General features: G+C 55.5%; 2 protein-coding genes across 28 annotated transcripts in view; one reads left to right on the plus strand and one right to left on the minus strand.

The window, feature by feature from the left end:
- The window catches only part of TBCD (tubulin folding cofactor D), a 194,283-nt gene extending 189,608 nt beyond the window's left edge, over window positions 1-4,675 (plus strand). For all 5 annotated transcript variants that reach the window (XM_070483903.1, XM_014865030.3, XM_070483902.1 and 2 more), the window contains 2 exons: window positions 515-599; window positions 4,400-4,675. In XM_070483903.1, the coding sequence (XP_070340004.1) occupies window positions 515-599; window positions 4,400-4,414 (100 nt within the window). In that variant the 3' untranslated portion in view covers window positions 4,415-4,675. The remainder of the gene's footprint in view (window positions 1-514; window positions 600-4,399) is intronic.
- Window positions 1-25,360, minus strand: part of B3GNTL1 (UDP-GlcNAc:betaGal beta-1,3-N-acetylglucosaminyltransferase like 1) — a 153,525-nt gene that overhangs the window by 16,966 nt on the left and 111,199 nt on the right. For 12 of the 23 annotated variants that reach the window (XM_044744326.2, XM_070483913.1, XM_070483909.1 and 9 more), the window contains 4 exons: window positions 17,966-18,101; window positions 17,817-17,885; window positions 17,389-17,463; window positions 14,703-15,313 (listed from right to left, as the gene is read on the minus strand). In XM_044744326.2, coding sequence (XP_044600261.2) covers window positions 15,194-15,313; window positions 17,389-17,463; window positions 17,817-17,885; window positions 17,966-18,101 — 400 coding nt within the window. In that variant the 3' untranslated portion in view covers window positions 14,703-15,193. Of the gene's footprint in view, window positions 1-5,856; window positions 9,635-9,817; window positions 9,923-14,702; window positions 15,314-17,388; window positions 17,464-17,816; window positions 17,886-17,965; window positions 18,102-21,741; window positions 22,094-25,360 lie in introns of those variants that run through there. The other 11 variants (XM_070483910.1, XM_070483905.1, XM_070483921.1 and 8 more) reach the window with 8 other exon arrangements.

Raw genomic sequence — 25,360 nt, forward strand, 5'->3', positions numbered from 1 at the left:
AATCCCTTTGTAAGAAAAATTCCAGAGGATTTAGAAATTTATATGTGTTTTTTCAGTCTAAAAAAATGCCCAATATTTCTCTATGGTGTTGCCAAATTCAATTTTTATTTTTAATGAAAGTAATAAATAGCTTTCAAAGTCAAATAAAACTTAACAAAGCCCATGGATTAAAATCTGTGTTCCCTCTCTCCTGCCTCCCCAGGCAGCGCCCTTTCCCCCTCGGTCCCAGCATTCCCTGTTCCCTGTTTGGGCCTGTTCGGCCGCATCTCCCTGTGGTGGACCCTTCCTTTGGGCGGCGCTGCTCCTCCTGCAATCTCCGAGAAAGGGGTCGGGGCAAAGCCCAGTTGGAGTTCTGGGGTGAGCAGCCGTTGTTCCTGATTTCCCCTGGTCTGAGATGTCTTGGGGTTTCTGCACCCGGCAGGAAGTCTACCCAGAGTGTAAGTTGGTGGCAGGCTTAGCTGCGAGTGAGCCGACCCTTCTTGTGGCTGAAGCTGCCCTGCCCTCTCCTCCCCAGGGATGCGGAGCTCCCACTCGTGCGAGGCCAGCGGAACCGCCTGTGCGACCTGCTTGGAGTGCCCAGACCACAGCAGGTCCCCAAGGTAACCACCTGCCCCCAACAGAGTGGCACATCCTGGGTCCACACTGCCCACCCCCTACAGAGCCTGGAACATCCTGGGTCCACACTGCCTGCCCCTCTCCCCATTGGGGTCCACACAGGCTTTTGGGACCCCCAGAGATGCAGAGCAGAGGCCGGCAGGCATGTGCACACCCCCCGTTCCCCCCCACTTCCCGCTGAGAGCCAGGCCCCCAGGGACCCCTCCCAGTCAGCTGTTCCTTCGGAAGCAGAGACAAGGAGCTGGTGATGCTCACGGCTGCCCAGCCCACTTGTGTGTGCCAGCTGCTACTCCACCTCCTGGAGACTCCCTCTCCTGCTGGCACGTCTCCAGTGTGTCCTGGTATGCGTCCGTACCCGGGACAGGCTGTCTGCTGGGGGCGGTGGCCACCCAGCCTCTCCAGCCCTCGGAGGAGGTGGCGTTGCCCGAGCTTTCTCCTCCCAGATGTGGCCTCCCTCGTGTTGGAAGAGGCCTCCTCGGCACCCTGATCTGGTCCTTCTGTGTTTCCACCAGCGTCTCCTCCCTGGACACTTGTCCCATTTGGGGACTCTGTCATCACCCAGGGTCTTCTGGGGCCTGCTGCTGTCTGCCACGAGTTCTGCGTTTCCATGGCCTTGGTGTGTGCATTGTATCTGTGGTTTTGAGAGGGCAGCGCCCTGAGCTGATCTTCCAGGTTCTGTGTGGTCAGTGGGAGATTTCAGACTATGGGGTATGCAGTTGGCAGAGAATTGGGACTTTCTCTTCAGTCTGTCTGTGCTGCAGGAGCTGCAGAGGAGGTCACAGCAGCATGTACTTGATCGCCAGGGGCTAAGTGAGCTCTCAGCCCTGTCCCCACATTCCTTCTCCTCATCCTGGTGGGCTGTGTCCTCTGGACTTAGGTGTGAACTCTGGCTTTGGAGAGACCGTGTTTGAGCTTTTTATGGAGGAAGACTGTCCATGCAGAAGTGAGTGCTGGTCACAAGGTGGCACGCTTTGTCAGGGTTCTTGATTTTTTGCTAGTCATGCAAACTGCAGGTATCTTCTCCCACTCAAGGGGCTGCCTTCTTGTCCTTAGATTTAATATATTACAGCTCACCATTTCTTCCCTTTTCACTTTTTTATGGGTCCCGTTTAAGATGTCTTTATCTACTCCAAGTTTATGTCCATAGTCTCCTGTTTTTTTCTGGAGGCTTTACTGTTTCACCTTTTATGTTTAGGTTCGAAGTCTGTCTGGACTTGGTTTTACACGTGGTGTGAAGGAGGTCAGCAGACATGTCCCTCCATATGCTGCTGACCCAGCTCCTTTCTGGCTGCAGTGCGTCACCATTCTCCTTAGTTCTCCATGGATCTCTGTCCTCCGTAAGCCAGCACCACAGTGTCTACAGACATGGGTGTCAGTTTTAGGGCTTGAGATGCAGAGATGGATCTTGGTCCTTTGGGTTTCCATAACACCTAGAGAACTGGCTTGTCAGTTTGCACAGTAGAACCTGCCAGGAGTGTGGCTGAGGTGGCCTTGCATCTGAATTTGAGAAGTTTCTAGTGACTGATCTTCAAGTTCACTGATTCATTGGCCATGTCTGGTTGTGTGATGAGCCCTTCAAAGGCACTCTTCATTTCTGTTATAGTGTTTTTGATTTCTAGCATTTCCTTTGCTTCTTTCTTAGAGTTTCCACCTCGGCTTATGTTACTCATCTGTCCTTGCATGGCGTCCACTTCTCCCCTCAGAGCCTTAGGATCTTAATCACAGTTGTGTCAAGTTTCTGGTCTGGTAGTTCCAACATCTCTGCCACATCAGAGTCTGGTTCTGATGCTCAGGATTGTCTTTTCAGACTCTGCTTTTTCTTTCCTTTTGGCATATTTTGTAAGTTTTTATTGAAAGCCAGACATGTGCTGGGTGGTGGGAACTGTGGTGAATGGGCCTTATTATTGTGAGGACTCATGTTGGTCTGGCTGGAGTTACTCTGTTCAGTGTTTGCTGCAGGTTCCAAAGCTTCCGATTCCTCCAACGTCCTTGTCCTTGGTGCCCTTGATGTGGGCGTCCCTGTGTCCTCCTCGGAGCGTCTGTGTCTGGCAGCTTTTTCAGCTGGAACCCATGGTGATGCTGGAGGCAGTTGGTGATGTGGTTGGACGGGGGAAGGGGAGCATTCTGTAATCTTCTGATTAAACCTCAGCCCTTGTGGGCCTGGGTCTGCGCCCGCGACCTTCACCAGGGTCTCCCATGGCAGCCCCCTTCCCTGCCGCAGCGGCCCCAGTCTGCCTGCTTGAGGCCCTGACCCCTTCTGGCGCTGTGGGCTCTGGCAGGCCCTCCCCTGGAGACGGCCGGGGGGGACCACGGCGGCTACTGTTCCCTCCCTGCCAGAACCAGGAGCGGGTTCTTTTCTGGATCTTGACCAGGTGAACCTGGTAGGTTCCTGGAGGGAAACCAGGACAGTGTGGGGCCCCCTAAGATGCCTCCCCCGACCCCATTTCTCATGCTAGTTCACTCAGCCTCCAGCAGTTTGTCAGAATTACCATTTAAATGAAGCCCTGGTTCATCTTCCACTGGCTGGCCTGTGCTCCAGGGGAGCTGATCTCCACTGTGATTCCCTGGACTCGCCTGTCTCCAGCTTTGGGGTGGTGACCTCGGTTCTCTGATGGGGCTGAGAAAAGGGGCTCATTTTCAGCTTGTGTGGCTTCTTCCTAACTGCGCTGCACTGGGCTCCCCAACCCTGCCTGGTATCCCGTCTGCTTGTTCTGTGAGTTACTGAGAAGGTTGTGCTGTGGATTCCTCAGCTCTTTTACTTTCCTCAACTTCTGTGATGCACTTGGAGCCATGCTACTGGGTGCTTGTGTGTTCACGTTGGTAACATCTTCCCGGTGGGTCTTCTCTATCTGTGGTGAGGCCTCATGCCTAGAAGCCCCCTGGTCCTGACACAGCCACACTGGGCGCTTTGGTTAGTGTTTGTGTTGTCTGTCTCTCTCGACCATGTCGTGTTCGAGCCCTGTGTGCTCTTACATTGAACAGGCTGCGTGTGAGCAGCAGGCAGGTGACTGCCACGAGCTCTAGGGGTTGGAGCGTTTTGCCCACTTAGATTTAAGGTGTGATGTCAGGCTCATCGAAGTTATTTCTGCCGTCTCCGTTTTCCACTTGACCTCACCGTCTACTTCTTCCCTCCTTTCTTCTCTTTGGATGATCACAGGAGTTCTGTCATTGCACTCCCCTCCTGACTGTTGCTGTGTGGTCCCCTGTCCAGTTGGCTGTCGTCTGTGTTGAAAGGAAGGGTGGCGCCAGGCGTGGAGCTTGGGCCCTGCACCCCTCGCCTTCCTGGGTCCTATCTCAGACCGACCTGGGCTCTCCCCAGGCAGGGGCCTCCTGCTGCGTGTTCTTGGCCTGCCTGCCATTTCTCTCCTTCCGAGGGGCTTCGCTGTGCCAGCGTCTCCTGTAGGCACTGGTGATGCGGTGGTTGTTTCTGAGATGATTTCCTCTTCTCCCTTCTCTCCCCTCCTGGTGCTGTACTGACTTTCTGCCGAGCCCACCCTTCCCTCAGCCCATAGGTACCCCCTCCAGGTGCAGGGGGCAGGCGCTGATCATGGTGGAGATGGCCGGCTGAGCCATGACTCCTGTCTCCTGGGTGAAGGCCAAGCGCAGTATTGGCTGCCAGTAAACACAGTTCTCACATCTCCTCAGGAAGGTTTTGCATGCTGGTGGGTGGAGTCAGAGCAGAAGGGAGCCACCTGCCCCCTCCCCAGAAGTTGTGTTGGCCACACGGCTCCTGGGACGTTGGGGAAATGGTGCTGCCGGCCTGACCCTGTCGTATCCTCCACAGCCCAGCACCCATTGAGGCCAGTCCTGGGGGCGGAGCCCTGAGGCCACCTGGCGGGAAGAGGAGCCAGGTGACGGTCAGCACAAAAAACCTGGGCACAGCGTCTCGGCCAGCGGAGGGCGGCCCAGGCTGGTGCATATGCCGAGGGACTTTGTCACCGTGGAGGCAGCTTCACACACGTGTCCTGCGCTCGAGTGACCTGGGGTGTTGGTGCTTTTATCTTGACTTAATCACGAGCCCATGTCTTGTAAAATCTTATAAAATCGTGTCTTGAGCAGTTCTGCGTCTGGCTGTGTGACACTGGTGCAAGTGAGGGCAACTGGACAGCCTCGGGTGGGGGTAAAGCAGAGGCCAGAAAGGGCTGCAGGCTTCCTCCTCCTCTGTGCTGCCCCCCCCACAGATGGGGTGGCCCCGGGGGACCAGGCCTGCGACAGGCCGGCCGCAGCCTCCTGTGCTGTTGCTGCGGCAGCGTCCAGCCACGGCCTTGCCCGGCATGGTCTTAGCTGTGATGTGCTGTGCGGGGGACACGTGTGGTTCAGTTAGAACCACAGGGCTGGAAAGATGGGCGGCTGGCGTGCACGGTCCAGACCCTCTTTTCTGGGTCGGTTCTGCAGGGCAGGAGTGGCTGTCTTCCCACCTCCAGTCTGTTCCGGCATCCAGCACACGTGGGTGCCGCACGCACATCACCTCCTTCATTCAGTTCTGTACACTCAGAAAGCACACGCTGCATGTTAGAATCCTGCCTGAGACCAGCTCCAGCCACACATGAGAGATAGTCTGGCAGCTCAGGAGGCCCCGAGCAGCGTGCGGCCAGCGGCTTTACAGATGCCTGCTGCAAGAGGATGCTCCGAACCCCATGCACACCCTCCGAGATGTGGGGTTCTCAGGGGAAACATGGGAAGTGCCACGGCTCACTTGTTCGTTCTGGGAAAAGCTGCACTTCTCCTTATTAGTCCACTGCGAGTTCACACTGACCGATCCTGGAGCCAGGGAGCATCTCCCTGCTGACCGTGCACTCGTGTGGCTGGTCTCAGACAGACACCCGAGTGCCCAGCAGGGTCGGCCTGCCTGCTGTGGAGCTTTGCACAGCTTAGGTTCCTGGTGCCCCTGCTCTTCCGTGGGCCGAGGTCTGGACGCAGCAGCCCTTGTCCACCTCTGAGGTGAAGACGCAGGTTGTGCTGTCATGGGGGCCACATGCCCAGGATGGTGCTGGTGCACCTGGGCTGCAGAACAGACCGCCCCTCGGGACATGCGTGACAACAGGTCCGTGGGCTGGGAGGCCCAGCTCGGGCCACTTGGTGGGGCAGCCACTGGGCGTGCCATCCTGGCTGTTGCAGCCTCACCAGGAGTTGGTTTCTCCTGCCTAGGCTGAGTGCTGGACTTGTGGCGACGCTTGCCTTGCACTGGCTGGACCTGAGACAGATCATTTTTAACCCCTGAAAGAGCCTTACCTCATACTTGTGTGAGATTGTAACTTTGTAGATTGACTTTATTTCATTTAAGCCTAAAAACATGCCTCCCTCTTGAAAAGAAGGAAGTTTTCCACTTTAGACAAAAGATTAGCCACAGACCACTTGACTGGCAGAGGTCACATGGTGAGGGTCCTGGATGGCCCAGTGGCCTGTGTCCAGGCTAAGCCACAGGCCACGTGAGGCCACGCTGGTGGAAAGGCTCTTCTGCAGGGCTGCCCCACAAGGTCCTGTGTTCGTATCTGTCAGGGGCAGCGGAGACGGTGCCCGCAGAGCAGCATCTGGGCCTTGGCAACAGAAAAGCAAGCAGGCAGCTTTTGAGAAGCAACAAAATGAACTGTTTTTAGTGTAATTGAAAAAAACCACACACACACAAGAGCCAGCCCTGGTGGTCCAGTGGTTAAAGTTCGGTGCACTCTGCTTCAGCAGCCCAGATCCAGTTCCCAGTGATGGAATCACACCACCCGTCCATCAGCTGCCATGCTGAGGTGGCGGCTCACATGGAAGAACTAGGACTCACAACTTGAATATACAACTATGTACTGGGGCTTTGGGGAGGGAAAAACAAAAGAAGATTCGCAATGGATGTTAGCTCAGGGCGAATCTTTCCCAGCAAAAAATAAAAAAGTGTTTCCAAATGTTTAAAAAACAAAAAAAAAACCTCCCCACAGGATTGCAGAGAAGTGGCCTTTTGAGACGTGGACACTGGCCAGTTCACCACGTAGGCCCATCAATGCTCTTTTAATGCTGGTCCAGCTTTGCCACCCAAGGGAAACTGGACTCATCCACTAGCTGGGAGATAGGGTCCAGCTGCTTCCACTCGCCCTCAGCACATCAGGCCCCAGTGGTCACCACCCGCTCCAACCAGGTGCCTGGTGGCTAGGCCACCCTCCTTCATGCAGCCACGGTTTCTGGAGCCCACCTGGGTCCCAGTGATGGATTCGGTGGGGAGCCCCAGACTCTCGCGACTTAGGTCAGAGCTGGAAGCATAAAATAGCAAATGAGCTACTGTGGATTGTGGGAAACAGCACGAGTGCTGTGAGGGAAGACAGCAGGCGGGACAGTGTGCTGGGCTGCTGTCTTGTGGAGGACGTGGTCAAGAAGCCCCTTGGACAGGGCCGCAGAGGGGCAGCAGAGAGCAGAGTGCCTTTGTAGAGGCAAGGAGAGCAAGCAGGACCGCCATGCGCACAGCACTCAGGACAGGCAGAAGCCCTCCAGGTGAGTGGGGCCCGCAGGCCCTGAGGGCCGCATCTGCTGAGCCCCAAGTCGGACCACGAAGTTTCATTTAACAGGAGACCCCCGTAAAGGTGGGCCCTAAACACTGCGTGCTCAGCAACAGGGTGAACAAGAACTAAGTCCTCCTCCAAGAAAGGGCCACAGGACCCTTCCATCTCATCTCTGCCCGGTGCTGGGGAAGGGAGCCTCTCCTGGAGACCCACATTGCCTATGCCGTCAGCCAAACTCCTAACATGGAAAACTTGCTCAGCCTGGCCCTGAGCAGGGTGCTCCCAGACGGGCAGAAGAGGCGAGCGGAAGCCCTCTGGGAGAAGGGAATAAAAGAGCATGAGCCCACGCTCCCATAGTCCCCCAAACGCACAGGACACAGGCACCATGAGCAAGACCTGACAGAACCAGACCCAGAGACTTAGGATACTGGAAATAGCAGACAGGAAATAGATAGAGTGAATTCATTTTTGAAAAGGACTAGAAATTACCAAGAAGACATTAGAAGAAAAACCCTCAATGGATGGATTAAACCACCAAGTAGACATGGCTGAAGAGAGAACTGGAGAACCGGACAATCTGAAGAAATCATCCGGAAAAAACTGGAAAATGTGACAGCAAAGTCAAGACACACCAAAGAGAATCTGGCCTGTGAGTGACAGGATCTCAGAAAGAGATGGTGCAGACGCCCCGTACTTGTCGCGGGGGCACAATCCCCAGGTGCAGAGCTAGCGGATCCAGCAGAATGACAGGCGCTCCCACGGGGATGCATCACAGGGAAACTGCACAAACAGCCAGACGACACGGCAGTACGCAGCACTGCCCATGTCCCAGCGGCAACGGCGGAGTTGAGAGCGTAGATCTTCACTGTGCCGAGAGAGGATAACCACCACCCTGGTAGGAAAACTGCCATTCAAAAAAGTGCAGAATGAAGTCACATTCAGACAACACAAGCCCCTCGTGCATGGCTAGTTTCTCAGTCTGGGTACTGCTGACATTTGGGGTTGAACACTTCTTTGTTGTGGGGACTGTCCTGTGTGTTCTAGGGTGTCTAGCAACATCCTAGTCACCAGCAGTCTTGCAGCAAACCTGCCCCAGTTGGGAACCACTGTTCTAGTGGATAAACTCCAGGCAGCAGGAAGACGGTCCCAGTTGAACAGACTCAGATGCAAGGAGGAATGCTGAGCAGAGAATAAACAGTGACCATGCAAACAAAAAGAAGAATGGCCAAATGGGTGGATTTCTTAAAGCATGTAGGATTTTAAAAGATGGACAATAATAGCATGCAGTATAAAAACAAACACACAAGCAGATTGTCAGGCACCGTGGCTGGAGCACCTGGTCGTCCTGCCTTAGACCAAGACCTCCTGTGCTTCAGGAAGAGTCTTCTGCGACTCTGCACGCAGACCGGACTCTGTAAATCACCATCGCTGGAAATCCCAACTCCGTGAGCTCCACGGTGAGGCCGCTCCACCAGGCGAGCAACTGCTGGTCGTTCACGTGAGCTTCAGAGCGGGGTTCCCACACAGGCAGGCAGCACTGACTGCGGCAGGACTTGTCATGATGCAAAGGATACAGCGTATTGATGATCTTGTTTTGGGATCGAGGAGACAGGCAGAGGGCAACGGGCAGCCTATGGCCTTTAAGGAGAAGCTCCGCACTCAGGCTGATCCTCATGGCTGATGGGATTTGTTCTCTCAGCCTGAGTTGGGCCATTGGGGGTTCCTGGGACTGAGAGACTGGAGGTACAAATGGGCAACACCAGACCATCTACAAAAACAGGACTGCTACCCACAGCCTGCAGTGGCCAGTCCAGGAAACCAAGCAGTAGTTCATGGCAGCCACCCAGAATGTGGTCAACAACCGCCAGCTTCTCTAGTTCTTGCCCCACTTCCAACTTAGGACCAGCCAGAGAAAGCCAGGGTGCCCCCTAACCAATCACGAGGACGGCCGCTTCTGGTCAGCCACCCAGCTTCCCCAGGCCCATGGCCTCCATCAGGCACAGCAGAGGGAGCCATCCCCCTCGAGCCTCTGCCTGCCGGGTGATGGGCCGACACCCTGCCACACAGCCTCTGTTCTCACGTCGTCTCTGTTCACGTCCTCATCTCTAATAAAGTCAGACCCGGTAATAGTACCCCTAGGTGTTTCCCAAGAGGGATGAAATCACAGGTCTGCCATAACGTGTCCAGACTGCATAGAAGCTTTCTTCGTGACAGCCAGAGCTGGAGACAACATGGGTGTCCACCAGGAGGGCAGCGAATAAATGAACTGTGATTCCTTCACCCTGAGGGTGCCGTGCAGAAAGGGGAGGAATGAGCCCCTGATGCGACGGACTTGTGGATGGTCCTCGGAAGATGCCCTCTGGGTGACAGACAGGTGTGGGGCTCCAGGAGGGCAGAGGGACTGCTCCGCGTCTGGCCTGCAGTGGCTACACGCGAATGCACGTGTCGGAGGAACATGCACACTCCCTTGAGGCTGTGTGCTCTCAGCCGTGCGTTTCACCCCGCGTGAGTCACACCCCAAGAAGGAGGTACTGGGCCTCGGCCTGCAGGTGAAGGGCCAGCCCCACGTGGGGAGGACGGCCTGAGATGCATCCAGGTGCCGCTTCCCGCTGGGCACGTTCCCCACACAGGTGCAGGGGCTGTCCTTCCCTACCCACCCTCGATCCCTCCTCACCTGCAGGACACCCCCACACCCTGGTTGTGGCTGCTGGGGGCCTCGTACGTACCTGGCAGCAGCTGCTACGGGTCCATCAGCTGAAGTGAAGGAAGTCCCGGCCCTCCTGCAGATGCAGTGACCTCAGATTGTCCTCAAACGCACCTCCTGTGAGGTCCTGTGGGAGCAGCAGCAGGTCCAGCTCGATCCAGGCCTCCCCTGGTCCTCACTGCAGGCCCCACAGATCCTCCTGAGGTGGTCTTGGGTGTGGAGCTGCTTGTGGCCACTTGTCAGGTGGTCCACTAGAAAGTGCTCCACTGCTGAGAGGGGAGGGGCCAGAAGGTGGGGGGCCAGCAAGGGAAACGGCCAGTGGGAGGGTCCTCAGAAGCGCCCCCACCAAGCCTGGCCTCAGCTCCTCCCTGCAGAAGGCAGCTGACCCCCACTGTGGGGACTCAGGGAAGGAAACGAACCTCACGGGCAGTCTCTCCTGCTCACCCCTTCCCAGGCCAGACCCGGCTTCCTTCCTGCCGACTGACCCTGATTCTCCACAATGCCCCACACCCCCACCTCCTCTGCAGAGGCCAGACGTCGGAGGTGGTCCCTGGGGACAGAAACTGCGACTCAACAGCCAGCTGTCGACGGATGCCCCCTGGCTCTGACCCCGCCCTGCAGTGGAGAGAGGGCCCTGACACCAAACAGGCAGAGCTGGAACCGTGCAGGGAGGGTCAGGACCCCAGGAGGCAGGCTCCACCCGAGTCTTACAAGTGACCCCATAAGGTCCCCGAGGTGACCCCAGGATTGTTGCCAGACTCACAGGGCTCCAGGGTGGCCTCTCCACCGGTGCTGGCTTTGGCCAGGCCACCCAACCCCAGCCCTAACCCCTGACCCTGAGCCCTCCTGTGTGAGGCCACGGCAGGTTTTTGGCAAACACTTGCGTGCTCCCAGGCCCGTCCCTCAGCCCAGGCCTCCAGGACTCGGCTCCCAAAACAGGAACGGCCCAAGGGGCATGTCTCTGCCTCCAGCAGGATGTGGGAGGGGCCCAGTGCTGCGGCCACCATGTTTGTCCTCGTTGGGTGTCATCGTCTGTCCTTGGGCCCAACAAGGGGAATCAGCCATGCCCACCCTTGGTCTCAGCCGTTACTACCAGGATTGCTAGAAATATATAAATGGAACAGTCTACCTGGAAAACACCTGAGATTTCCACCTTCTGTCCTCTACCTGCCGACCGTTCTCAAGCCCCCTTCTCTCTCGTTCTCTCTGCTCCCAAGTTTTCAAAGGAAACACACCTGGGTTCAGAGCCAGCCCAGCCCAGCCCAGAGTGGCCCAGCGGTCATTTACAACAGCCGGTGGAGCTGGGCTCATGGAGGGGCCAGTGGGAAAGGGGGGCCTGTCCTGACTGGGGAAGGGGACTGCTCCTTATGAAGAACCTCCTGAAGTTAGACCAACACATCCCACCAAGAGAGTGAAAAGGCCAGACAGAAAACCACCGGATGATCAGAATCCAGAAGGTACAGAGAACTACAGGTTGTCAGGAGAAGATGGCAATCCCATAGGCAGACGGGGAACCCAACTGGAGACATCAACAAGAGGAACCCACGTGCCTGCCGCACAGGCAGGCGCTGGGCCTCACCAGCATCAGACGGCGTCTCAAAGCCACAGTGAGAGCCCCGCACCCCAGCCAGGGGAACTGAAATCCCATCGTCCAGTGATGAGCCTGCGGCCTGGGCCCTCCACCTCTGGGCCCCCCTGCCCGGCCACCTCGTGGGACGTTGTCTCGTGAAGTGGAAGACAGGCCACCCCACGACCCAGCTTCTACTCCTGGGATCAAACCCCAGAGAAACGGCGGGCGAGCACCAGGATGTCTGCACAGCAAAGTGATGGGCACCGGCTCGTGGAGGCCCGCTGGCATGGTGCTGGTGACACCCATGCAGCTGAACGCCAAAACGCCACGGAGGATGGGCACGCGGCCTCACAAACATGAGGAGGAGACAGATGAGACCGAGAGCACACAAGTGTGGCTCCACTTGCCGAGCTGCAGACACAGGCAGCCACGCCTGCGGTCCGGGAAGCGCTGCGCACGCTGTGAGGACAGCACAGCAGTGACGCAGCCGGGCCGCTGGGCGGGTAGCTGCCTTGTCCTTCGTGGGGCTGCTCAGGGGAGCACTTTGTGGTGATGTGTCCTCTGTTTTCTAATAAAACTTCCTTCACAAAGCAGCTGGTGGGCCATGTTTAGGCCGTTTTCTGACTGTATTAATAATTCACAATAACAAAGTTCATTTGAAGAAGAAAAACTTGAGAAAAATTTTGACAAAGAAGAATAACGAAGGAAGACCAGCCTTACTAAATGGCAAACGTGGGAGAGCTACAGTAAGTCATGGTGCTGGTACGCAAACAGACACCTCAGCAGAACAAGACCAAGGGTCCAGAACAGCTCCAGATGGAAATGTGTACCCAGCACACAAAGACGGCATTTCATTACCAGGAAGACATGGATTACTCCCCAAATGACACTGGGACAAGTGAGTACCCAAAGGGAAAGGAGATTTCATCCTACTTCAGTCTTGACAAGAAAAATTCCACTTGTAGCAAAGAAATAACAAAAGAACAGAAGCCTGAGAAGCAAACCTGGAGAATGCGCTTTACAACTTCACCATGAGGAGTCACTGTCTGAGAATGAAGAAAACCCAGAAGCCATAAAAGAAAAAAATCAATTAATTTGATTATGTCTAAATAAAAAATTTCTAAATGGCAGAAATATGTTTAGTCAAACGACACACTGAGGAAAATTTGCAAGGCCTATCACAAAAGGTTTGTTTTTGTAATTGCATAGAAAAAAATACTGACAGGCCAATAGAAAAATGGGCTAGTGAAAAGAATCGGTAATTTACAAAAAGTGAAATAAAAGATGCTTATAAATATGTGAAGAGACGCCCTCCTGACCCGCAGCGTGACACTGCCGACTGGAACTGGAGCCTCACTGTTTTCACCTGCGATCTGCGGAGACGGTGGGTTTGATCGCAGCATCGATGGAAGGTGGTTGGTGGAGCGTAAACTGGCACAGCCTCCGGGGCGGCAGCTGTGGGATCAAAACTCTGACCAGCAGCTTTTAGAAGTTCCCCCCACGTGCACAGCCCCTGAGCGAAATTACGCTATTCACTGCAGCAGGATTTTCACAGCCAACGACAAGAATGGCCTACAGGCACCTCGATAAGGGACTGGCTAATAAACGGATGAAACACCCACGCAGCAGCATAGTTGGGGGTAATGCGTCCCCCAGAAGCTCCCCCACAGAACTGTCCCAGCCCTCGGGGGGCAGGGGTGTGGCCACCACTGAGTGAGCCTCGAACTCTGTCCGGAGCTCCCGCCCATCAGAACCGACCCTGGCCCAGCAGGCCCGAGGCTCCCTGCTGCCTCGATGCACACACGAGTCGTGAGGGAGTGGAGCGGGTGGCAGGGCGCGTGGGCTGACGCTGCATGTGGCCACACTGGGCCTGGGCTCCAGCACACAAACGACAACAAGAAAACACGTCTACAGGGCAATCGGGGGATCTCGACACTCACGGGATATTTGCAACTTCTGGGTGTGATAGTGGAATTATGGTAGTTCTTTTAAGCTTTCATCTTTCTGGGAAACACTAACAAACGAGAGTAGGCTAGAATTTGCCTCAGTACAGGGGTGGGGGAGTGGGGAGTGTGGAGGACACGAGACGGCTGGGTGGCGGGCGCATGGCAAGGGTGCACAGGCTGGCTTCCTGTCACTTTGGAGAGCTGCCTTAAGAAGGCAGTAACAACAGTGAGACAGCGCCAGTGGATTTACATGGAAGAATCTCCAAAATATATTGCTATGTGAAAAAAGCAAAATACAGAAAAAGTATGTATAACACGCGGCCACTTGTTGTGTTTGTGTTGGCTCCCTCGGGAAGGATATACAAGAATCAGGTAACTACTGTGTCTCTGACCCTCCAAGGACACAAAGTGGGCGACGGAGAGGGGAAAGGGACGCACTTGCCACCAAGGCCTGCTGTCCGGGAAGGTCTCACGGGGGGTCTGATTCACGGCAATTCTGGGTCCCTGAGAAGTAGACCCTCAGCAGAGCCCATCTCCTCTGAAAATGAGATATAATTTCTGTAGAATTTAACTTTTTGTTTTACCACTGCTTCTCGTAGCCGCATAATTATTCCTTTCATTCCCCTGGCAACTGGGAACTCTGCTTACGTTGGCTGGAAAGAGGTTCAGGCGGGGAGAACGCAGGAGGGCGGGTCTGTCCCCCTGGCAGGCCCGGCAGCTCAGGACCCTGCCTCGTGCACCCACCTCCTGTGTAAGCCCGCCCCTGGAGTACAGGCAGCACTGGCCCTCGGACACCACACAGGCGTGGGGTGGCACTTCCATCCCCCTTGTAGACCCTGCCCCTTGCTGGCTTCGACAGAATAAGCTGCCATGCTGGGGGGGCAGCCAGTCAGGAACAGCCAGCAAAGCACCAAGGATGTTGGTGCAGCACCCTCAAGATCTCATTTCCATCAACGACCGTCGAGGAGGCTTGGAGCGTGGACCACCCCACAGTCGAACCTCTGTGCTGGCTGACGCCTCACCTACAGCCTCATGAGACCCGGAAGCTGAGGACCTGCAGAAACTGTGAGGTAATAAATGTGTTTGTGGTAGTTTGTTAGGTAGCAGTGGTTAAATAAGACAGGTTCAAGCTGGCAAACAGAACAAAACCTTGGTGACCAGTCGGGGCTGGCGCTCCCTGGCTGCACAGCGCTCACACAACCGGACGGCACGTGAAAAGAAGGAAGCTGCCCACCCACACCATCCACAAAAGCAACTCAAAACAGATCAAAGGCCTAAAATGTAACAGCTGAAGCTGTAACTCTCAGAAGGAAACACAGGGTAAGTCCTCATGACCCTGGATTTGGCAATGGCTTCTTAGCTCTGACACCAAAAAGATGAGCAACCAAATTAAAAACAGATAAATTGGACTTCATCAAAATTAAACACTTTTGTACATCAAAGGACACCATCGAGAGAGTGAAAAGACAAGCGACACAAGGGGAGGAAACATTTGCAAATGGACCTGACTGGGGGCTTGCATCTGGAACAGAGAAGAAGTCAGGACTCAGCAGAAAGACAAACTTCCAGCTGAAATACGAGCGAGAGACTTGCAGAGACTTTTCTCCCAAGAAGACGTTCAGGTGCCCACAAGCATAGATGAGACGCTCAACATCACTCAGCATCAGTGAAACGCCCTCCAGGACGGCCGCGACAAACACACACCGATAACTGGTGTGCGAGGAAGCCGTGTGTGCTGCTGGTGGGCTGTACGGTGGGGCAGCTGCCGTGGAAAACAGCCTGCAGTTCCTCAGAAAGCTGAACGGTCACCAGCGCTTCCATGGACAGGTGCACAGCCAGGAGACGTGGGGACACGTGTCCAGAGGGAAACTGCTGCAGGTGTTCATGACAGCGTCAAGCTGCGACAGGGGTGCCTGTGAGGTTTGTTCTCTTCACTGTTTTGCCACCTTGGGTCCATATCAGTTATCTGCTGCGTGTAACCAGCTACCACAAATCGAGCAGCCTAAAACCACACACATTCATCATCTCACTCTTTGGGGCTGGAACACAGGAACAGCCCCAGCCATGTGGGTAGGGGCCGTGAGAGAGAGCCGCCCTCGCAGCCCCAGCCAGGGGCCGGATCCTAGCACGAGGCTCCTTGGGGTCAGCCGTCCTCACACCCACTTTCCCCACAGTGGGGTGACTTCTCCAAAGTGGCACCTCGACCGAGGGGCAGAGCTGGGATGGCCTGGCCCTCCTCGGGGTCACCATCCCGGCCTGACCAACTTGGCTGAGAAATCTGTCCTCAAGTGTCTGAGCTCGGCCCAGTGGGGGAACGGCCTTGGGAGGTGATGTCCCCCACCAGGACATACCACCCTGGCATGACACACCAGTGCACCCTGACCGGCCTGGCTGGGCCCCAGCGCAAGCCCCACGAAGGCGCCAGGATGACACCATAAACTGCAATTAGAAGCTCTGAGTAAATTCCCATCACTGCAAAAGGGGATTGGGATCTTAAACAGACCAGCCACCAACGAAGAGGATGCTCCCCTCTCTGCCTCCCTCCTACCCGCCACAGCACACTCGGGCTTTCCTCGCAGGTCCTGCCTAGTGGCACAGACACATGCCCTGCCTGTGTCCTCTGCTGTTGTCTTACTCTAGCGGAATGAACATGCATCTGCCTCCATTCTGCAAAAGCACTGCCTCCAGGAAGGCCTCGGGCTGGGTGCCCTGGTCGCTGAGGTTCAGTCTGATCACCCGCCTAGGCTGGCACCTGCCGGAAGTGGTGGCCTGCTCCCCGTTGTGTTCTCCCATGACCCCCAACAGCACAGCATGGCCTGCTCACCCATTGACCACCATGCCCTCCTGGGGACCCTTGAGCCCAGCCCCACCCCATGACCTGGGCCCCGTAGTTGGGCTGGGTTAGACTCATGTGAAAGGTGACGCCTTATGTGAATACGTGTGAATGAATGAGAATGTATTCTGACCACAGGGAAGAATCTTCTGAGCGTGACACTAACTGCTCACTAGAGAAAAGCTGATAAATGTTCTGTGGTAAAGATAAATTCTTCCGGGAAGAAGCTGTGAAAAGGTGAGTCACAACCGGGAGAAAATGTCTCCCACACGCTGATCGATAAAAGACTAGAGCCAGACTCTAACGAGCTCCTGAAAATCAACAGGAAGGGACAGGTGGCCCACAGGGACAGGCTCGGTCCTGAGCAAGCCCGTTGGGCAGAAAGGCTGAGACGGGCCCACGAGTGGCCCCTGGTGGCGTCACCCTGTCACTGGCTCTGTGCGTGGGGGCGTTTTCCGAGACCCGCTGAGGGGCAGAGGCCCTTCGTCTGCTTCAGGTCACAAGACTGCCACGGCCTTGCTGTCCCATAGCCATCGGGAAACAACCCGGAGCCACTGACGGCTACACGTGACACTCACACACAGGATGCTGCTCAGAAAGTGACCCAGGGGCAGGGCGGAGCCTGACCCCAGTGAGCAAGACAGGGTCCCGGGCCTCTTGCTGTGCGGCCCTGATGGAAAGCCCGGAGCCAAGGGACGGGCACAGCCTGCCCGGGCCCCAGTGCCTGCCAACCTCAGAGGGAAGGCGAGGACATGACAAGAACTCGTGAGGAGATGGGGTCCTCAGCGGGGGTGCTTCTCAGCGACTATTTCATCCCCCTAGAGCTCTGCAGGGTCTTGCACATCGAGTCGCTGGCGGGAGCATCTGAGGGTTTGGGAGCTCCCTTGGGCCTGGCACTCCACAAGTTTCCACTAAGTGTTGCTTTTATAGAAATGCGACCCATTTTACCAGGTGCCATGGCTGCCTCTCCCCCAACACCCCGGGCAGCCCCAGGCCTGGCTGGAGGTGACTCTGTGGTCCCTTGTCCCCCACCCTGGTGCAGGTCACCCTCCCAGACCCCCAGGGCCACGGTCACCACCTCCCATCCTAGCCCAGGGCCTCCTGCTGGACGTGACACAAGAGCTTGGCCTGGAACAAGGGCATGGACTGCTGCGGCCAAGTCTTGGACGTCTGAGATCTCGTGACCAGGGGCTCATCCCAGCCACACGGCCATCATGTCCCCATAGCTGAAGCCCGACACTCACCAGCTTCACGCAGATGACAAAGGGTGGCCGTGCAGCCCGGAAGTGCAGGATCGGAACCCGGGGCTTGGGCCTTTCCTAAAACAAGACGGGCTGTGGGCTCTGCTCCGCGCTGCCCCATACTCGTTCCTCAGGGAGGGCTGTCACACTGGGCATGTGCCGCCCACGACCCCTGCACCATTCACAGCTGGACGTGCTCAGACGGACACCCAGGTCACAGCCTCCTGGGCTGGACCCAGCCTCCACCCTCCCGACCTGGTCACCTTACAGCCGCCCCAGAACCAACCCCAGGTGGGTGACGGAGAGAAGCAGACCTGAGTGCACTCTCCAGTGGGGGATGGGCGGGCACAGGCCCAGGTGGCCCAGAGGCGGGCCGGGTGTGTGCAGGCGACCCCGAGCTTGGCCAGGGCTCTCCCGGGGGCCCCACACACCTCTGAGTCCTCGTAGGAGTAGAAGCCCTTCTTGATCTTGTTCTCGTCCACATCACAGAAGGCGACCACCTGAGGGGACACAGGACACCAGCCTCAGGGACACTAGGGGATACTGCGCTGCGGGGAGAGGGGAGGGATGGGGGCCCCACCTTGCGCCGTGACTCTGCCGTGAGGCTACGGTACAGCCGGCGGCCCTGCCTGCCTGCGTTCCAGATGGTGAAGGCAGCCCAGTGTGGCAGGGCCCGTTCTTCCAGAAAGCGGACACGGTGGGTCCAGATGGTGGTCCTGCGGGGGAATGGGGGGGTGGGACCAAGGTGGGTGGAGCCGCCAACCACCCGGACCTTCCTCCCCACTCACCCCACCCCTCTGCCCAGCCGGGCTCAGCCCCCTGGTCCTTGTCCACCTGGCCCTCGTCCCCCCCACCCCCGTCCCTGTAGGCCCACATCTGCACCCCCAGCCCCCAGTGCTCACCAGCTGCTGGCTGAATGAGTGAGTGAATAAATGAACCCGTGAACCCAGAACCGTGTGGCCAGGGTTGCACAGCCTTGCCCACTCTCATGGCCCCACACAGACCCCAGGACGTGCCGTTGTCACATCCGTGTGCTCAGGAATCCTGGGGGATACCAGGCACAGACCCTGGGGAACCTGAGGGAGACAAAGCCACCCTGACGTCAGGCACCTGCCACGTGGTCACAGTGAGCAGAGGGCTCTGGACACGACCCTTGAGCCTCCACGTGGCTTCCTTTCCCGTGCCAGTGCCCTGACGGCCAGGTCGTCTTCTCTAGGCAGGGACTCCCTCCGTCAACCCCTTGCTACATGCAGACCCCGTCCAGGTCTGGTGACTGGGCTTGCAGCTGCCTGACCCCCAAGTGCGACAGGGAGACCAGCATGTCCAGCTGTTTCCAGTTTAATAGGGTCAGATGCACAGAAAGGGCCTGTCGACCCTTCCAGCCCTAAATCACAGACGTGAAACCATCACTTAAGAATCTGGAAAGTTAAGAGGGAACTGCTGTGGGCACACAGTGGACCAAACATGACCCCAAGCCTTCGCTCCCAGAGAAACCATAGTACACAAGGAAGGGGCCACTGTTGTGTAACCCACAGCTCACCCCTGGAAGCACATCTGCACGCAGGGCCTCATCTCAGACCCCTCCTGGGACAGGCCACTCGCCCACAGCTGCATTCTGGATGACAGCCCTGCCTGGGCAGGTGGTTCTCAGGCCAGGCCCGGACCCCTCTGCAGCATGGTGTCGGACCTCCCATCCTGGTCTCCTCCAGCACAGGGCCCCAGGTGGGTGCTGAACCCGCCATGCGGCAGCCTTCGCCCTGGTGCCTTCACCATGGTGACCACCCATTCCGGGTGCCCCCCGAGGTATCTCAATGGAGCAGTTCCTCCGGGTGGGGTGTGGGCCGCAGACAGGTGACATGTGACACCTGTTCTAATAAAATGCTGGTGCTGGGCAAGCAACCGACGCCCGTCAGCTTTCCCACAGAGCAGGTGCCGATGGCGGGAGTCCCCTGCAGCCTGTCCGCCCCCGCCCATCCCAGACAGAGTGGTTCAGCTAGAGCTGTGCAGAGCGCCGTGACTTCCGTGGGGGCTCAGAGAGGCTCGCGAAGGCGAGTGACTCCCTGATCCTGCCAATCAGCACTTCACTCCTGGACACACTGCAACCCGAGGAAGCCGCCCCCGCACGGCCACACAGCTCTGGCAGTGCCCGAGAAAACGAAAGGCGTGCCTAAGAACAAGAGCCGTGAGCGCAGGGCCGGGGGTTCCAGGCGACTAGGGAATCCTGAGGGGGAGGGGAGGTGGCAGCTCGGGCAGAGGCATGTTCAGCCCCCTCCCCGAGTGGAGATGTGAGCAGGAACCCCAGCGATGGGGCACCGTGTGGGGTCCATGGGTTCAGGGTGTCTGGGCCCGGCAGATGGGACATGTCCTGGGGTTCCTGCCCGCAGGGACGTGCCGGGGGTGCCCCAGGGGTCCCGCGCAGGCCTCACCCCTCTCCGTGCTTCCTCTCCCGTTCCTGGTCTTGAGTTACTTTTGTCGGCACAGGGTCCGGCCACCTTCGTGACTAAGTGCTTCTCTTTTTAACCAGTCAGTTCTCTGCAACTTGAGGTGCAGATTCAATGAAACACCCATCAAAATGCCCCAAGGCTCTGTGGACGTGTAGGAGGAAGCAGATGGCCCGGGCAGCCCTCGAGGGGATCACAGCAGCGGGCAGGACGTGGCTGGAAGCCTGGCGGGAGGGCAGCGAGGGGCCAGGCAAGGGGTGGTGCCAACCAAGGGATGGAGCAGGCCAGACACACAGGATGCCTCACCCGCATGGGCCCCCGGGGAGGGATGGGCCGACCCTGCCTCCTGCTGCACAGATTTGGGGGATGTGGGTGCAACTGCAAAAGGTAAACAAGGCCCCCAAAGAGGCACACGTGCCAGAGGCCACACGCACGCCCAGCGCCACGTCCTCTGGGGTGGCCTCCAGCCTGCAAACACCGGCACACAACCCGCCGGTGAGGTTGAGAAACTGCCAGGAAAACATCTGCACCGTGGGAATGGAACGCTTCCTGCGGTGGCCCTTCCTCCCCAGCCCGTCCCGCTGTGTGCTCAGTTCTCGCCAAATTAGGCCTCTGCTGCTGTCCTCATGACGTGCTCTCCACCAGCCGCGAGGAGCAGTGCAGCCGTGGGCGGGGGTGCAGCAGCCAGGGCACAGGGTTCCCCAAACCCAGAGGTCGTGTTTCCAGAACTGTCTGGAAGGAGCAGCGTGTCATGGCCGCATCACTGCACCAGGAGGCAGCAGGCCCAGCGGTCAGAGTAAGAGGTGGTGGGGGCTGCCAGCACCAGAGGCAGAGAGCTGGGAGGAGACTGCAGGACTCAGGAGATGAGGGCCGCGTGTGGCGGAGCTGGACAAGCTACGACCACCAGCCCAGGGCGGACCTCAGGCTGAGCAACCATGGGCTTCAGAGGGAAGGGGCAGGACGCCACCATGCCCGCAACATCCCGAGGACGTAGAGCTCGGTGCTCAGGGCGACATCACACACGGGGGACGCAGAACCGTGGAGCAGCTGCCGCTCCGCCAGGGCCTGGGGCAGGGACAAGGAGGCCACGAGTCAGGGCAGAGCGTTGCTCCTTCATGCCTTCGGGCATCTGCGGGGCGTCAGAGTGGGATTGATGGCTCTCAGTTTAAAGCAAAGGCCAGAAGCAGGGAGCACTCTCAACGGGGGGCTGTGTGCGAGAGTCTGAGGGATTCAGGCTCGACAAGCCTGAGGGGGCAGTTACAGCAGGCGACTCTGAGGCATGCCCACTCACGGCACAGACTGTAATCCGGCACAGAAACTAGCCTGAGATCACCTCTTCTGAGCTGTGGGTGGCAAAGCCTCACGCTGCCAAAAAGGAAAAAAATGTTTCAACGTAGAAGATTTATGGTGTGCAAACAGGAGGAGGATGTGTGTGGCATGGAGCCCTTTGGCCTGCGCCTGGTCCTTACAAGATACATGCACACCCGCCACACTGCGGGCCGGAGGGCACCGTGGCCACCACGAGTCATGCCACGGGCCGGAGGGCGCCGTGGCCACCACAGTCACACCATGGCCTGAAGGCGCCGTGGTCACCACCACAGTCACACCACAGGCTGGAGGCTGTCGTGGTCACCACCACAGTCACACCACAGGCTGGAGGGTGTCGTGGTCACCACCACAGTCACACCGCAGGCTGGAGGGTGTCGTGGTCACCACCACAGTCACACCGCAGGCTGGAGGGTGCCGTGGTCACCACCACAGTCACGCTGCGGGCTGGAGGGTGTCGTGGTCACCACCACAGTCACACCGCGGGCTGGAGGGTGTCATGGTCACCACCACAGTCACACCACAGGCTGGAGGGTGCCATGGTCACCACCACAGTCACACCGCGGCCTGAAGGCGCCGTGGTCACCACCACAGTCACACCGCAGGCTGGAGGGCGCCGTGGTCACCACCACAGTCACACTACAGGTTGGAGGGCGCCGTGGTCACCACCACAGTCACACCACAGGTTGGAGGGCGCTGTGGTCACCACCACAGTCATACAGAAAGTCCCTTAACTTTAACCGGCTTCATAGGATCTCAAGCTGGGGACATAAGAACCTCCGCAGTGTCTCACAGCCCTGCAGAAGATTCTGGATCCCGGCGTTTCACAGCCCTGCAGAAGATTCTGGATGTCCCGGCATCTCACAGCCCTGTCGAAGATTCCGGATCCCGGCGTTTCACAGCCCTGCAGAAGATTCTGGATGTCCCGGTGTCTCACAGCCCTGTCGAAGATTCCAGACCCTGGTGTCCCACAGCCCTGAGGAAGATTCCAGACCCCAGCGTCCCACAGCCCTGCAGAAGGTTGCAGATCCCGGCATCCCACTGCCCCGTGGATGGCTGCAGATGTCCTGGTGTTTCATAGCCCTGCAGATCTCTGCTCAGACAACCACCGTAGTACTTTATTCACCCAGAGTTTCCAACTCCAGTATGGTGGGGGAGGGGCTACTTTGTTGAAGAAGCACCAGACATTTACAAAATTTTAGCAAAGGTATAATTTAAAACATAGAGTGAAGTGCAAGGATCTAAGTGTAGGTGCGGGTCGGTGGCTTATGACAAATGTACCCATGTAACCCACCCCGTCAACATGCAGAGTATTTCCATCACCCAGAAAGAGCCCCTGTGCCTGCTCCCCAGAGAAACCAGGGTTCCAGCTCCTACCACCGTGGACCAGTTCTGCCTGCCAGAGACGTTACCTAAGGGGAATCCCACAGTCTGCATGCTTCTGTGTCTGGTTTCTTTTCTTCACCATTTTTTGACGTTAACGCACATTCTTACAAGCATCAGTAGCTTGTTTCCTTTAATGCTGAGGATCGCTCCATTACAGCAAACTCTGTGTATCCATCACCTGTTGATGACACTTGGGTTGTTCCTGGTTCTTGGCTATTATCAGTAGTGATGTGTTGAGCAATGTTTTCATTTCTCTTGCATAAACACCTAGACATGGAATTGCTGGCTCACAGGCCAGGGGTCAATTTAATTAATAAAAAGTGCCAAACAGTTTTCCAAAGAGGATGTACCATTTGCACGCCCAAGAACAGTGCATGAGAGTCCCGGAGTGCCACATCCTCACCACCACGTGGAATTGCCAGACAGTAATTTTAATCTTTCTAGTGGGTGTGTAGCGGGTGTAATTTGCATTTCTCTAACGGGAACAATGAGCACTTTTTCATGTGCTCATTGGCCAGTTATATATTATTGCTTTGTGAAGTGTTGGTTAAAGTATTTTGCCTATTGTTATTAGATTGTCTTTTTATTACTAGGTGGTGGAGGTTCTTTTTATGTATGCCCTCCATACTGGTCCTCTGTCAGACATATGGACTGTGAATATTTTCTCCCAGTCTGGTTTGCCTACTTATTTTCCTAATGAGTAAAAGTTTTATGAGCAAAAGTTTCAAATTTTGATGAAGTCCAATTTATCAATTTTTAAATGATTCTTGTGTCCTTGCTAATAAATTTTTCCCTGTCCCAAAGTTGTGAAGATATTCCCTGAAGTGTTTTCTTTTAAAGCTTTCTATTTTAGCTGCTTCTATATTTATATCTTAGATCCATCTCGAATTAATTTTTCTATATGATGTGAGATTCCTTTTTTCCCCATAAGGATATCCAGTTTTCTGTTTGTTGAAAATATTTCTCTTTTCCCATTGAATGCCCTTGGAGACGTGGTTGAAAATCAGTGGGGTGTATAATTGTGTGTCTATTTCTGGACTCTGTCTCATTGATCTCTTTGTCTGTCTCTATGTATTGATACACTCTCCTGATTGCTATACCTTCAGAGGAAGTCTTAAAATTGGGCACTGCGAGTCCTCAAATTTTGTTCTTTTCAAGGTGATTAGGCCATTCTGGGTCCTTTGATTTCCCACGTGAATTTCAGAATCAGATGATCAGTTTCATTAGGATCACATGGAATCTACAGATCAGTTTGGGGGAGAACTGACATCAACAATACTGAGTCATCCAATCCACGAATGTGGTACATCTCCCATCTATATAATAATTTTATTTCGTTTCTCTCAGCAATGTTTTGTGATTTTTAGAGGCTATACATACCTTGTTAAATTTACCCATAAGTTTTATTTTTGATGCCATCATACATTTTTTTAAAGCTGCATTTTTATTTTTTTAAAGATTGGTACCTGAGCTAAGAACTGCTGCCAATCTTTTCTTTTCTTCTGCTTTTTCTCCCCAAATCCCCCCAGTACACAGCTGTATATTCTAGCTGTGGGTCCCTCCAGCTGTGGCATGCGGGATGCTGCCTCAACATGGCCCAGCGAGCAGGTGCCATGTCCATACCCAGGATCCGAACTGGCAAAACCCTGGGCCGCTGAAGGGGAGCACATGAACTTAACCACTTGGCCACGGGCCAGGCCCTAAAACTTCATATTTAAATTGTTCATTGCAAGTCTATAGAGTATGTGTGTGTGTGTCTGTAAATATATATATCCTGAACTTGGGTCCTGGAAACTTGCTAAATTATTGATTCTGATTTCCTATGAAACACAATCATGCTGTCTACAAACGAGGACAGTTTTACTTCCACTTTCTAATGCTTGTATCTTTTCTTCTTCTTGTCTTACTGTGCTCACCTCTGTCACAACATTGAACGGAAGTCGTGAGCTTTCACCTTGCTGACCCCTGATCTTAAGAGGGAAAGCTGGGCCGGCACCATGGCCAAGTGGTTAAGTTCACGTGCTCCGCTGCGGCGGCCCAGGGTTTCACCCGTGTGGATCCTGGGCACAGACACGGCACTGCTCGTCAGGCCATGCCGAGGCGGTGTCCCACGTGCCACAACCAGAAGGACCACAACTACAATATATACAACTATGTACAGGGGGGCTTTGGGGAGAAGAAGAAAAAAGAAGAAAATGATTGGCAACAGATGTTGGCTCAGGGCCAATCTAAAAAAAAAGAAGAGGGAAAGCGTTCAGTCTTGAACTATTAAGTGTGGGGTTAGCTGTAGGTTTGTGTAGCTATTATCAGATTGAGAACGTCTCCTTCCAGTTTGCTGAGATTTTTTTAAAAATTAGTAATGGGTATTGAATTTTGTCAAATGTTTTTTCTGCCTCCATTGGGTTGATCACCTGACTTTCCTCCTTTATCCTGTCAGTGCAGTAAATCATACGAATTGAGTTTTGACTTTTGAACCTGACTTGTATCCATGATACATTATCCTTTCATGTATACTTGTGAATTTGATTTGGTAATTTTTTTTTCTTTTTTTAAAAATTGAGGCCTGACGTGTATCATATTTGTTTGGCAGTATTTTGTGAATGACTTTACATCTACTTTGACAAGGGATATTGGTCTGCAATTTTATTTTCTGGAATGTTCTTGCAGCAGTTTGGTATCAGAGTCAAGCTGGGCTCATGGAGTGAACGGGGGCCTCCCTCCCAGCACCAGAAGATCCTTCTCCTCTTCTGTTTTCTGAATGAATTTCTGTAAGGTTGGTATTACTTCTTCCTTAAATCTTCGATAGGATACATCAGTAAAGC

This window comes from Equus asinus, chromosome 13 (assembly GCF_041296235.1).
Source record: "Equus asinus isolate D_3611 breed Donkey chromosome 13, EquAss-T2T_v2, whole genome shotgun sequence".
Classification (NCBI taxonomy): Eukaryota; Metazoa; Chordata; class Mammalia; order Perissodactyla; family Equidae; genus Equus; species Equus asinus.